The sequence below is a fragment of the Lissotriton vulgaris genome, chromosome 4_1, assembly GCF_964263255.1.
Source record: "Lissotriton vulgaris chromosome 4_1, aLisVul1.2, whole genome shotgun sequence".
In the NCBI taxonomy this organism is placed as follows: Eukaryota; Metazoa; Chordata; class Amphibia; order Caudata; family Salamandridae; genus Lissotriton; species Lissotriton vulgaris.
The window spans coordinates 1,872,680,415-1,872,694,051 of record NC_141691.1 but is presented as its reverse complement, the minus strand read 5'-3'; the positions used below and the strand labels follow the sequence as shown (position 1 = coordinate 1,872,694,051).

Sequence of the window (13,637 nt, the reverse complement as noted above, 5' to 3'; positions counted from 1 at the left end):
TGCATGTGTGATGGCTACTCCAGTCCATGTTTTTTCTTTGAATTATGGGACTTGTAGTCTTGGTTCTTCCACTGTAAAACGGCCTAAAAGCCCAGGAGTTTAAAGGAAAAACCAAGACTGGAGCAGCACATCACGCATGCAGCTAGGAAAATGTACTGCTATGAAGGCGTGAGAAACGTATCAGTGTTGGTTTCATTTGAATTGAGGTACCTGTATGTATTATATGCAGGACTACAAGTCCCAGAATGCAATAGAAAAATGGGAACGATCGATCTACACTAGCCTCAATTTGGAAAACATTGAGATACCTGCTGAAAGTCCTCTGGAATTGTAATGATTGTCAAACTTGAACTTTTAATTACAATTCATTAGAATGGGTGAATATTTTTGATGTCAGTCATATAAAGAAGCTGGTAAATTGGTATGCATATTCTGTGAATTAAGGTCACCTGAGCAGCGCATTTTGCACGAACCGCAATCAGTGCTGTTTTTAAAAACACGTTTGAAAGCTGGGTGAACCGAGGCTGCTGCGCTCGCCCGCCCCCTGGCACGGAAAGGGTTCACACGACCCTGCAATGCTGCGCGCTGGCAGAGCGCGGCCGTCACGTGGCCCGGAGCCCGGTCGCCTTGGAGACGGCCGGGGCGGAGGGCGGTAGGAGGAGGGTCCGGACGGGGGCTGCGCCGCGCGCCGCACTGGAGCCTCAGAGCGCTCGCGGACTGGAGCGGAGAGCACCATGGTGGAGCTGGCGGCCCTGCCTGCCGGTGTAGCACAGCGAGATAGCACCGCCCGCAGCGGCCACGGCAGCAGCACCGGCTCTTTCTTTTAGACCCGCGCAGGATTTGAAAAAAAAGAGACATTTTTGCAAATTGACACATTTTCCCCGGGATTTTCCTCTGACGTTGTCAAGACGGTGATTGTTTGGTTATTTCCTTTCGGGATTGATCGGAGCTTGGAAAATGGAGGCTGTCATTGAGAAGGAGTGCAGCGCCCTCGGGGGGCTGTTTCAGACCATCATCAGTGACATGAAGGTAAGGGTGGGGGGACGAGGGGCAGCCGCATGTAACCTCAGCAGGGCTCGTGCACCTGCAGCGCAGGAGCTCTAGTGTCAAGCTGCACCATGGTGCAGGGGTGTGTTATCGCAATATCCTCCTTATGTCTGTTTATAAGCTTGTTGTGAAACTAGTATACGACCTCGGGGTGCGTATGCACTTTACGATTGCAGATGTTATCAGTAAGTGCTCTTTCGCTTTTGAATCGGTGCGCGCGGGGTTGCCTGCAGGTGAGTGAGTGCCTGGCTGCACCTGCAGCAGGACAGGAATCTCAGCCAGTGCATGCTGAAATGTGTGCAGGGGCAGGCGTCGCTGTCATGTTGTGTGCTCACATTGCAGCGCTCGCCTTCCATTGTGGCTGGTTTGTGCTCTATAATATCCCAAATGATGAAATGTGCATAGCTGTAAAGCGCCCAGCCGCAGTATGAGGCGCACTGCTGTTAGTCTGCGCGTGTTATTTATTAAACGCGCTCTGCTGCCTTTGTTGCTAGGTCCGTACTCTGTGAACACAGTAAATACACAGCTGTGTACGCAGTTAAAACCCTGGTCTCCTTCTAAAATCATAATGCAATATGCATCAAGAAATATTTTCCTTTGTTTTAATCTCCATTTATAGAGTGTTGTTCAACCTCCTCATGTATTTTGTTTAATAAAGCTGGTTATATGTGTGTGTGTATACAAACAGTTGCTGTGTTGTAACATTCGGAATTCCGCGCTCGTGCAAAGCGCTATATATTTTTGTCCACGTTTAATATTACGCAAATTATTACTCATGTTAATTGCCTGGGGAGGGGGAGGCGGATGGGGGGGGAGGGGTGCAAAGCCGGCCTGATGCTATCAATATTCAAGCGAATGACCTAAGAATGGCATGCCACAGCAGCGAGCGTTTAAGTCGCGGGGTTATGCTGTGTATCTTTCTGTAGCGTTAAAACAAACAGTCTCAACGTAAAAGAAAGTATAGCCACAATTATATGCATTCACACAGCCTACGTACCCACTGGGGAAAAAGAGATCTGGTTCATAACACATCTTCCATAGAGCAGCGCAAAACCGCAAGCATTGGCAGTAGGCGCGTTATTAAAGAGCTGTATTAATGTTGGTGTCTGATGTGGAGAAGTTTTTTTTGTTCCATTCCAAACATTATAAATCAATTTGCAGCGGGGATCAATAATTCAGCAGACAGTGTGCGGGATCCGAAAGGGGTGGAGGTGTCGGCTGCCTGGGGAGCGTTCAGTCTGACAGCGGTGGATATAAAAGTTGACATATTTCTGGAGCGCAGGACTTTGGAAACCTCCCTGGGTCCGCGGGAAGCCGCGGGTTCTCCCCCCAGCGGACGGTGCCGGAGTGTGGTTTTTAATGGGAGTGCGATGCGCAGCTCTGTGTGTTCATTTTGTGCTTGGCGGGCACAGTATGCACTTTTCCAGGGCCTGGAACGCAGGTTAAGAATCTCTGAATGAAACGGCACTGCAGGTGTGTGCGAGGAGGAACAGCTGCCATTGGCTGAGAGTGGAGCAATGCCAAGCATCCTGTAAATAACAGATTGTTGTATATCACGCAGGTTTCAAGAGTTGTAGCATTTTATGCCATTGCTGCTCAGTTAATGTTTAATATTTTATAAACGCTGACTCAGCTTTCACGGATGAAAGGACGAGCTGCACCAGGTGGGCCTCGAACCTGTGGCCTGTGGTTTGCAATCGTAACACGGCGGCAAATGCTTTGACAGGCTGGCACCCATATTTAATTATGTTTATTCCGTGATGAATACCCTGAAGTTGCAATAACTGAGTACGGTATTACGCCTGCAGGTTAATATAGTACCCGGGGATTCCCAGATAGGGCCTCGCCTCCTCCCACACGCACCCGAGTCTATGACAGATTTACTGGAGTATTCTGCTTGGGTTTATTTACATCAAACAATAAACAAACACAACGTTCTTCAGCTAACAAACCGTTCCAAGTCACACAATAGTAAGGGTATTGCATCATGGAAATTACACAGAATACAGTGTATTTTTGTATAATATTAAATCTATGAGTTCAGGTGTAACAAAGATTAATAACAAAGTGGACCTGTGGCCGCAGACAACTTCCACCTCAACAAGACCGATCTCTCCTTAGTTGACACGTTACCAGATCCCGGAAGGTAAGTTTGGGAGGTTGGGGGGCAAGCCAAACCGAGACCAATTTTGGGTGTGGAAAAGGCTGCTTTATTGAAACGGGTGCATATTATAAATACAAAACTGGCAACTGCCTTACAAAACTATAACCTCGCTATACATCGAAAGACTGACCTCTGACCCCCCCCCCCCACCCCTACGATCTCCTCATACGGTCCCCCACCCTGCCATTAACATAACAACATTACACAGTATAGTGAGGTGTGTAGTCTGTCCTGCTCAACAAACACTCTCGGGTCCAGATAGTCCACTGCCACTGGACTAACTGTTCCCGAGAAGTGCAAGTGCACCTACAACTTGCACTTCTCTGGAACAGTTAGTTACCGAAAACCCACGGCAGGAAAATCCATTCTAAGGGCAGATAGCAACCATCCACCGAGACTCATACCGAGCATCCCTTATGGTGAGCTTCTGAGGCTAAAAGGAAACCGCAGCAGGGATGAGGACTTTGAGCTGGCGGCAAAAGGTAGCATTGAAAGATTCACTAAGAGAGGGTATGACATACATTCTCTTACCAAAACACTGACGAGGGTTAGGAAGGTCCCAAGGGCACGCCTATTACAAACTAAACCCAAGGAGACAGGAGCAGACACAGGTGGTACATTTCGGATGATAACAGCATACAGTACAGAATCCCACAATCTCAGGAGGATATTTGCCAAGAACTGGCATATCCTCCTAACTGATCCTGTAATCAAAGGAGATATCCCACCTAAACCCCAGGTAACCTTCCGCAAGGCGAGATCCCTGAAAGACTCACTTGTAAGCAGTCATTATGAAAAAAAGCAATCCAAGCAAGGTACACTGACTGAAATGTGGGGCTTTTACCCCTGCGGCAAGTGTAAGGCCTGCGCAGGGAGCAGAAGGAAACTATCATACTGGGTACTAGGGGCAGGAATAACCAAGCCTATAAAGAAATTCCTGACATGCAGCACTCTGTACGCTGTGTACTGTCTTGTCTGCCCATGCGACCTAAGATATGTAGGCAGCACCATCCATCAACTAAAGATTAGGGTCTTGGAGCACCAAAGAGCAATTGACAAAGTAGATCCCTCCTACCCAGTCGCAAGACACTTTGATGAGGCACACAATAGAGACAGAAGCAAATTACAATATTTTGGATTGGACAGTATACCAGTAAGCGCTCGGGATGGGGGGCGACAGGTTAAAACAATTGAGACGTCTGGAATCCAGATACATAATAGACCTGATGACAAAGGCACCACTAGGGCTTAACAGTGGGGAAGATCTGGCTGCACACTTAGGCAAATAGGCAAACGGGGCACCAATCATTCACCCAGCTATAGAATGTATAATGAACAATGGTAAAACGTCCGAAGCTGTTGCTATAGACAGTGTAATTTGGAGGAACGCATGCCTTGATGACAATACTAATTGGTGATTTGAGAATGTGGTCTGTTATATCATTATATGTACTGTGCTTACCTGTTTTGAAGAATTTTGAATAATTTTGAATAATTTGAGATCTGAAATTTTCGCAATTTATGGACAATACCTGAATTAGTTGAATTTGAAGAGTTTATGGGCTCATGAACTTTCTAGTCTTTTTTAGGAGACAATCTGGCTTTGTGAAAATGTATGGAATGGAGTGTAAACTCGCATAACAAGTGCTGCACTGTTTTCAAACGAAAAGAAACCCTAATCATGCTATAAGAACAGAGCAATTTTGAGTGTAGGATAATGTGTCAATTGGAGTCTGCAGTCTGCACATGTAGCAAGGGACGGAGGCCAATTTATGACTTTACAACAAGTGGAATATGTATAGAGATGGGCGGGGTCTCGCGGTGACATGCCCTCAATGGAGGTTCTAGGCGGGGGCCACATGCCGATCCACGGCAATACATCTGAGTTCCATAAAATAAAATAGCATGAACTGAAAAGGCGTGATGAAAGTATTGGAATGCATAGCACAGCACGCACTATATGGGAAGGTCACCCTGTTATCAGTTACGTTGGTTACCTTAAATGCGGAGAATTGTTTCATACTAATTTTGGAACTCTACAAGCACACGCGAGACTCCCAAATCCCATAGACCCCCGATGTAAGCTCTTATTCGGGGTGATATGCCGATACACGGCAATACAGTTGAGTACCACAGAATTGCAAAATGCGCACACAGCGAAAATTGTGTAAATAATATTACGCTGTGTAAATAATATTACGCTGTCCGAATTGGGTAGACTTGCTCATTTAAAGATGCGCGCCTGCTTGCATTAATGTTGTAAGCCCGCTTTTGACAGCACATGACAGCACTTAAAATCTATGGCTGGCCGGCGCAGTGTAACTGACACTGACGAAGGCTTGAAGCCAAAACGCGTCTGTTGACTCTGTGAAAAATAAACACGAGTGTGAGCATCAGTAAGTCTACGAGGGCTGTTTTCCTGATGGATTCTGAAGGATCCTGAGCTGTGTGTGTGTGTGTGTGTGTGTTATATATATATATATATATATATATATATATATATATCTGTCAAACACGGTTACCCCTTCGGAAGAGCCACATCAGATCGGTATTGCTTAAATTCTTTTAATAGAGGCTTCAGCATGGAGATGGAAAAACATCACGGCACATCATGTCTTGCCGACGCGTTTCGGGCCACTGCCCTTTGTCATAGGCAAAGTTCCTTCTCGAGTTCCCAACATGTGTCGCATTTAAATTTCTTCATTGACACCCGCCCTTGTGGTGGGCGTGGCCGCTCGCACAGCCTTATGGTATCTGGAGTCCGTGTTGCTCCAGTGAGCTGTTGTGCGCTCGAATATTCAGGAAATTATTACCCCAGTGGGTTGCTGAGATTCTCCCAAAGAATCCATGCTGACACATGAAAGTCTCCTTCAAAAAGCTCCTGTCCCGCAGCTGGTACTCGCCGGTTGGCGTCACAGCAGGTCTGCACTTGCAGCGGACTTCTTCCACGGCCGAGCCAGCCGTAATACATCTGTCAAACAAGGTTACCCCTTCGGAAGAGCCACATCAGGTCGGTATTGCTTAAATTCTTTTAATGGAGGCTTCAGCATGGAGATGGAAAAACGCCACGGCCACCACAAGTTGCCATTTAAACACTTGAAAATCATACATTACTTCCCTCTCACATTCTTTTCATCTACAATCGGTCACGGTAACATCTGACCGGCCGTTTAGTTTTGTCTCCTGGGCAAGGAGAACCCAAATGATGCTAAAGAGGGCAGTACAGTGTGGCTTCTGATGGGAATTTTTTCCATACGTCCTTGAGCCCTAACTCGGCTAGTATCACATAAAAGTTTGCATGGTATGTTCCCACGGGTGTTATCTGTTTGGTATTAGTCTTGTGATCCATGGTGAATAACTCATTCTTTTGACTCCTAGGTACAATTTGGTGTTTTGATATATGGTTTGGGGCGTGTACCTGGTTAGTCGTTAAACTTGCCCTCAGACCCTTATTTCAATTGTTGTTGTCTATGCTTCTTACTGTGTGCCACCAGGCCATGGATGCACAGTAGGCAAAGTGTGAGAGGGCCTTAAAAGAGAGCCACTCTGTATCTGGCCCAAGTGTAAGATCTGAACGCAGTAGGGTTCATGGGATTATGTGTTCACGTGCACAGCCCAGAACACAAGGTTTTATTATCCTGTGGGAATTGTTAGCAGTAATGCAATAATCCAATGTGCAGCCTGTCAGTAATGCCCTTGGAAAGCTTCCCATGGGCTCCCTCTGGACTGACATTGGATACTGCTTTACAGACCTTGCATTTAGTAACTTGGCTTGTGACCTTGTGGCTGCCTTTTAATTCTGAGCTCCAGCAATAATCTCATATTCGAGAGATGAGGGGAGCAGGAAACGTAGGCCTAAATGTCTCTAAAAACCAACCAGGGTGGGATTGAGTCCGCTTTTAAAAAAAAAGAAATTTATTGCACAGAGTAAGGAATTTCAGTTTACACAGCTTCTGGCCTACAACCCCTCCGGGGCCGGCTGCAACCCAGTTATGCAGCTCAAATGCTCCACAAACAATACACAGCCTTGGGGCCGACAACCCGGGGGTCCGGCGGCGCATAGGTGCATCAGAGGTCCAATATGTAACACAGGATGTACCAGTGGGCGGCAGCCCGCTTTTTAGGGCTCGTCCCTCGCAATGCACTGCGCAGCAGTGCTCGCGCAGGGCGAAATCCCTTTTGTCTGGTTCCATATGGAGGAGCATAGTTTAAAAAAAAAATGGCAACATCTGCTCGATGAGGGGGAGAAGCACTAGAAAATTAGTGGATTTCGTGCACCTGCACAGGAACACTGCTTGTGCTTCCTGCATCTCACATAGGCCGCTACTTCAGTTTCTAAGGGTTCTAAGGTAGAATTGGGACCAGATGTAAAAATAGCAATGTCAGCATAAACGAGTGCTTTGCATGCCTCTGGATTGAGTCTAATCAGTTGGATTAAATTAGATTTTTCCAGGTGACAAAGAAACTGTACAAGGTATAAAACTGGCAATTGGACAGCGCTGTCTGGTGCTGTGTTGAATAGTGGATTGATTAGACAGGTCCCCGTCTCCACGATACATGCTAACAATGCTTTATAAAGGATATGTGTAAAATTTTAGGACCGAAGCCCATTTTTAACATGATCAACCAGAGAAATGACCATGAGATCCCGTTGAACATCTTCTCGGCGCCCATCAGAATTAGACTGCCTCTGCCTCTGGTAACTGCAGCAGTACCAAAGATGGAGGTAGCCATGTTAGTGCAAGCCTTTGTATCTTTACTGGCAATCAGGCCTTGATGCAGAGGAGATGCAAGTGATTGTGTATAGCGTTTATCGAGGAGTTTTGAATAGTGTTAAAGGTATTTGGCAATAAGATGTAGACTTTCGAGGAGCTTTGCTTTTTAAAAAATAGGTAATAACAATCACTTGGTACGATAATAGAACTTTATTAGTCTTCTTACGATCAACAACCAGATCCATGTGAACTACTATATAATTGTTTCTTAAAATACAGATGGTATGCAATCGGAACCTGTGGTTTTATCATTTAATTAGTTTTCAATTTCCATCTATCCATATGGAAGTATAAATGTTATTCCTTATTGGGAAGAGGTTTCATCATTTGATTTCTGTTGCTTACATCGGGTCTGATGGCCTTGCAGCAGCTTGTGACCCTCTGAGATACCTCTGCCATTTTGTTTGAGTCTGTCCATTGGTGTGGAAGCACATCTTGGAAATTTACCATTTGCTTCCGTCGACTAAAAAATAAATCATCCAACCCTATTCAAAAGGCCTTAACCGCAGAAAGACATTGGTCACCTTTACTGAAGAATAGAGCAACCTTTTCAGATAGTAGGGTTGTTTTGATGCCCCTCTGGCTTGAGAGCCACAGAATGTCACCTGCTACCGCTTTTCTCTAAAATTAGCATTGGTGATGAAGCGGCAGACTGTAAAGAAAGAGCCAACCCAATGCAGAGAGTCTTTATATGCCTTTTGTCACATTGCACTTTGTACCAACAGTGGACCTTCTTGGTAGTACTTTACAGCTGCTCCAGAAATGGTGTGTAGCTGGTTTAATATATTAGAACCAGCCAATCATAAGACCAACATAAAAGGCCATTTGCTAGCAATAGCACTCCAGGGATAACATGACTTTAAGTAGGAGTAATAACAGCATATTCTACAATATTAAAAATAGATTAGGCTGCTTCGCCCAAAATATTTCTTCTTGTGCGGCTACTTTACCTGGTGGACAAGAGCGTATGGTGCATTATTGGTTTTGTAATGCCTTGGAGTGAAGAAGCAAATTATTACGGGTTTGTCTTTCGATGCATGCAGCAGATGTTGACTTCTTACCGGGGCATGATGGGTCCTGTAGAATGTGTACAAACTAATCACCAACCGGCAGTGGATTCTAATACATCTTTTTACCCTCTTTTCATCAATCTTATATTCTCTACTATAGCATGGAGCTTATAAATGATTAATATCATCCAATTTATATTGGTGATTGGTAGTTTATGTTGGTGATTGGTAGGACGCCACATGCCATAGTGCAGCGGTTTGTCATCGTCTTAAGCTTTACTTGCAGGAGAGCTGGGTTGGACCATGAATTTGAAAGACTGCTTAGACAAAGCTTTGCTTAGTACCTTCTTGGGAGCTTCAGATCTGGAGTCTGGGATAACTGTGCTTGTAGGTTCTGCTGCTTTGACTTGGAAGGGCCTGCCTCCTATGGTAAAAGTCTACAGGCATCTATTGCCGGATGTGTGCTCTCTTGTGATTGACTTCGTCTCGAATGGAAAAGATAAGAAAACATTGCCTTGAGGTTGTGAACTTTGGTAACTGAAGCAAGTTCTTAGAATAGGGAAGTGGGTGCATGTACATGATTTCTTTATAGGTGATTTACCAATACCTAGACTTTGTGTGTGTCTGCAAATTAAGCTTTCGTGCATCCTGAGTTGTATGTGGGTGAAGTTTGGCAAGATATTTTCTTGCTGAAGATGGCAGCTAGAGATATTCCCAACCATGAGAAGGCCGAGGTTTCACTTAGAATTCGTCACCGGGTCAACGAATGGAGTTCAGACTCATTCAGCACTCCTTGCTTGGGTGGATGTCACTCAGTGAACTGTATGTCAAGATACATATTCATAGTTCATAGACTCCGGGACAGCAGAAAGCGAGGAAGGTCTTGACATCAAGGTATACGCCTGGGAGAAGTTGATGCTAGTTTGTTGGAGTGCAGCCAGGACATGTTTTTGTCTCGCACCACACGAAAACCTAGTCTTGGAACTCTGGCTGCCAAGGTATCAATGTAGGTGTTTGGTATTACTAAAGCTCAAGCCTAGGTGGTGAGTAACTGAGCACTGTACTGTAGTGTAGTTCCTATATTCCCAATAGGCTCTGCGCATTGGAATAATATATCTTATAGATGTGACATAGGACTTAGGTCGACTAGGTCTCTATCGAATATATTATTCCAATGCGCAGAGCCTATTGGGAATATAGGAACTACACTACATGGCGACCCCGCTCGGCGCCATTTAGTGTAGTTCCAATAGTCCCAATAGGCTCTGCGCATTGGAATAATATATCCTATAGATGTGACGTAGGACTTAGGTCGACTAGGTCTCTATCGAATATATTAAACTTAATTGTGAGTGCCAGCTAGCTCAGAGGTCACTAGAAACTTTCTCGAGTTCACAAGAAGGGATTTAGTTTCTGACAACCGCATAAACATGACAACTTTGTTTCCCCAAGACAAAACTGATCTTCAGAGTCGTGGAAACAATAGATAGATATTTCACTCAGTCAATCGTGCATACTTCGTTTCACCAGAGGTGCAGAGAAATAGATAGATGGGCGTTTTCAATAAAAGTATTTATTGAACAGTCTTCTTTCTCAAGCATAGGAAATGAACTGCTACTATTGTAAAACTGATTGCAAAATATAATGCATACAGTAAAAAGTGTAGAATAAAATAATACAGTAAGAGCCTTGTATGGTTCCTAAACCATAGATAAATACATACATAAATAACAGAGGCTAAAAGTACTCAACTGGTGCTTCTAAAATGCGCCTACCCCAATGTACCTAACCAAAGCTTAGTACGAGGGATGAAGTAAGTGAGGTGTGGCATAAATGTAGTATTCTTTTGCCAAGAATCTGTCCAAGATTTCTCTTGGGGTCTAATCAGCTCCGTACCTTGATTTGGAATGAAGAAGGTCAGACTCAGGACTCGATTTCCCAACAACCCGCAAGGGTAGCTTGGAAACACCGGAGCTGGATTTCTCGGCAGGAGAAAAGACAACTTCTCTCTCAGTGCGTCTGCTGGAGGGTCGGCTTCCTTCGGCACTTGCAGTAGCAGGTCGCGTCGGGCAAATAGATAGTCAAACTGCTCCAAACCACTGTGTCTTTGCTATAGCAAGTGTGGGCATATTTATACCTTGAAGGTGCCGAGATTGACGTAAAGGTGGACATAATAACGTCATCAAAGAGTCTCCGTTCTTTGAAAACTCCATGAGTTCTTGGACAAGTCAGTATTAGAGCAAGGGGAAGTCCCTAGCTGCTGAAGCCGAGTTTTCCAAGAAACTGTTGTAGATTTTCAGAACTAGTGAAAGTGGCCCTGCTGTATTTTGACTGCATGAGCTATGTCAAATATGGTTATGATTCTTATGCCTATATAAGGATATGGTGATTTATACCTATATAAGGGCATGAATCGGGAAAATTACAATAGGGTCCTAAAATGTTACACAACAGTACATGGGGAAAGCCACTTTGGGGATTCCTCGGGGTGGAGGAGGAAGAGTGAGGTGGTAGAGCTAGTGAGAAGTTCAGCCTATATGAGGTAGGCTGTGGAGTGTTTCTTTAAGCTGCGAGTGTACAGTTTCTTCCTGAATTGTAAGAAGGTTGGTGCTCTTCTGATGTTGGAGGGGTTTCTGAGTCTGCAGTTAGATTGCATTCTAAGATTGCAAGACAAAGGTCATCCTTTTGGGTTCTCCTTACTTAGAAGCACAGTTAATGTCTACAATTCACTTTTTGTAAATCATGTTCTCTCTATTTTCAAATTAAGTGTTGTTTAGGATTATGTTCAAAGTTCTGTTCAGCACAACATTTTTGAAAAGGTGCACTATTGAACTAGAGGGTCAAAAACATGTAACAGCCTAGTCCGCAGAATGTTTACAGTGGGGTGGAAAACATTTTCAGCTTAAAACGGGCGAAAATATGGAAAACCAGTATCTCATGGAAGAGAATTTAAGTTTGAGAGGGGGAAATAAAGGAATTTGTGAAATCAAGAAGAGGTACACAAGCACAGGTGATAAGGATATTATTCCATATGTTGGCTGCTAATGTGTGGCCTACCAGTGATGTATGCTGACGGTACCTGCTGGTCAACTTCAGCTGTTTGGACCTTCTGATTGTGCTCCCAGTGGTTGTGGTCGTTAGCTGTTGAAAGAAATAGCAAGTACGGAAATGTCATTAGATTTTTGGATGGACAAGGCTTGAAAAGGCAACATACCAGAAGAAAATGTATGTTAGCCAACACATAAAGCAGCAGTAAACCTATTTCCATTAAAAACTGTTACTTTTGGGATTTGTGACATTAAATACTACTATTCTCTAAAAAGATCAGGCTCACGTCATGCTTCCAAAAGCTCACTGTTTATGACTGTAAAACAGATATTCAATAAACTCTATTGATCTTTTGCTAATGGAACAGCCGTTCCTAAACCAAATTTCTACCATTTTTAGAGCCAAAATCTAGTGATCCTTGAGGTCACTCATATGTTTCAGCGTTGTTTACCTGGGTTTCAGATTGATTAAGATCTCCTCTGTCCCAGGTTCTCTGTACAAGTGATCCTTAGTAAGGCACAGGGAGGGTCACCCTGCTGCATTTGGTGCTTATAAGCCTGACCTACCCCTGTTAAGGAATAAAGAGCCCTGGTTGCTTAATTCATGGTAAGTGCCCTACTTGCTCCAGCGCCTGATGTGTGACCTCCATCAGCTTATGATAAACTCCAGTCCTCCCTTTTAAGACTGGTCACGGCCACTCATAGCAGTGAACACATTCACTACTGCACATTGGATTGTAAGTTGTATTTTCTACGCTTTTTTTTTTTTTTTTAGAAAAAGATGCTTTAGTGTGTAAGAACTCAACAGGATCAGTGTTCTTAGTTTCATTGTAAATTCCATACACCTCACATAAGGATTGCTGCGACCAACTAGAGGTTCTGAAGTTAGTCTCTTGAGTCGGGTAGTAATAAATGGGTTTGTCAACACCACATGAGAAACCGCAACTAGAGAGGAATGGCTTTCTCCAGTGTATTTGTAGAAGTCTCCCCCAGCTGCACATATGCAGCAAAGTTTCATGTACCAGACATGTTACATTTGTACAGGTGGTAGGTGACACTCTTGTTACCAGTGTGCGAGAAAAGGAATTATCTATTGTACTAGAAGCAGACGAGTGCTGACTCTGCTGATCCAGGGATGTAGGCCATGGACCACAGGAGGATCCACCATCAGCGTACTTTAAATTCAAAAAGTGTATGGATTTACGGAGCAGGTGGGTTCCTTGAACTCGTGTACATCATGGAACGGCAACCTAATCCAAGCAGCTGGTTTACCTTAAGTAACCTGAAGAAGGTCTGCTTCACTGCAACAAAAATGAAACAGTCGAGATGAGAATTCCTACTTATTCCGGACCGTAACCAGACATGGCATAGTCATCCTGGATCCTAAATATTGATAACCAGGACTGAAGGGGTTGCCAACATGAAGCGCTAGATAAAAGCAGGGTTTTATTGCTATTAATAATAATAATAATAATAATAATAATATTATTATGCCTAATAATATTTTCTTTTATAGTGTTGGTTCTGGGATCTACAAGGATCAGTTCTGATCACAAAATCCCTACACTCTGTGCACCTATAATAGCAAACTGGT

The 13,637-nt window shown here is 44.2% G+C and overlaps 1 protein-coding gene across 4 annotated transcripts in view; it reads left to right on the top strand.

Moving 5' to 3' along the window:
• The first annotated feature begins 667 nt into the window (after window positions 1-667).
• The window catches only part of MTSS1 (MTSS I-BAR domain containing 1), a 534,479-nt gene continuing 521,509 nt past the window's right edge, over window positions 668-13,637 (top strand). For all 4 annotated transcript variants that reach the window (XM_086966201.1, XM_086966203.1, XM_086966202.1 and 1 more), the window contains exon 1: window positions 668-1,029. In XM_086966201.1, coding sequence (XP_086822327.1) covers window positions 958-1,029 — 72 coding nt within the window. In that variant the 5' untranslated portion in view covers window positions 668-957. The remainder of the gene's footprint in view (window positions 1,030-13,637) is intronic.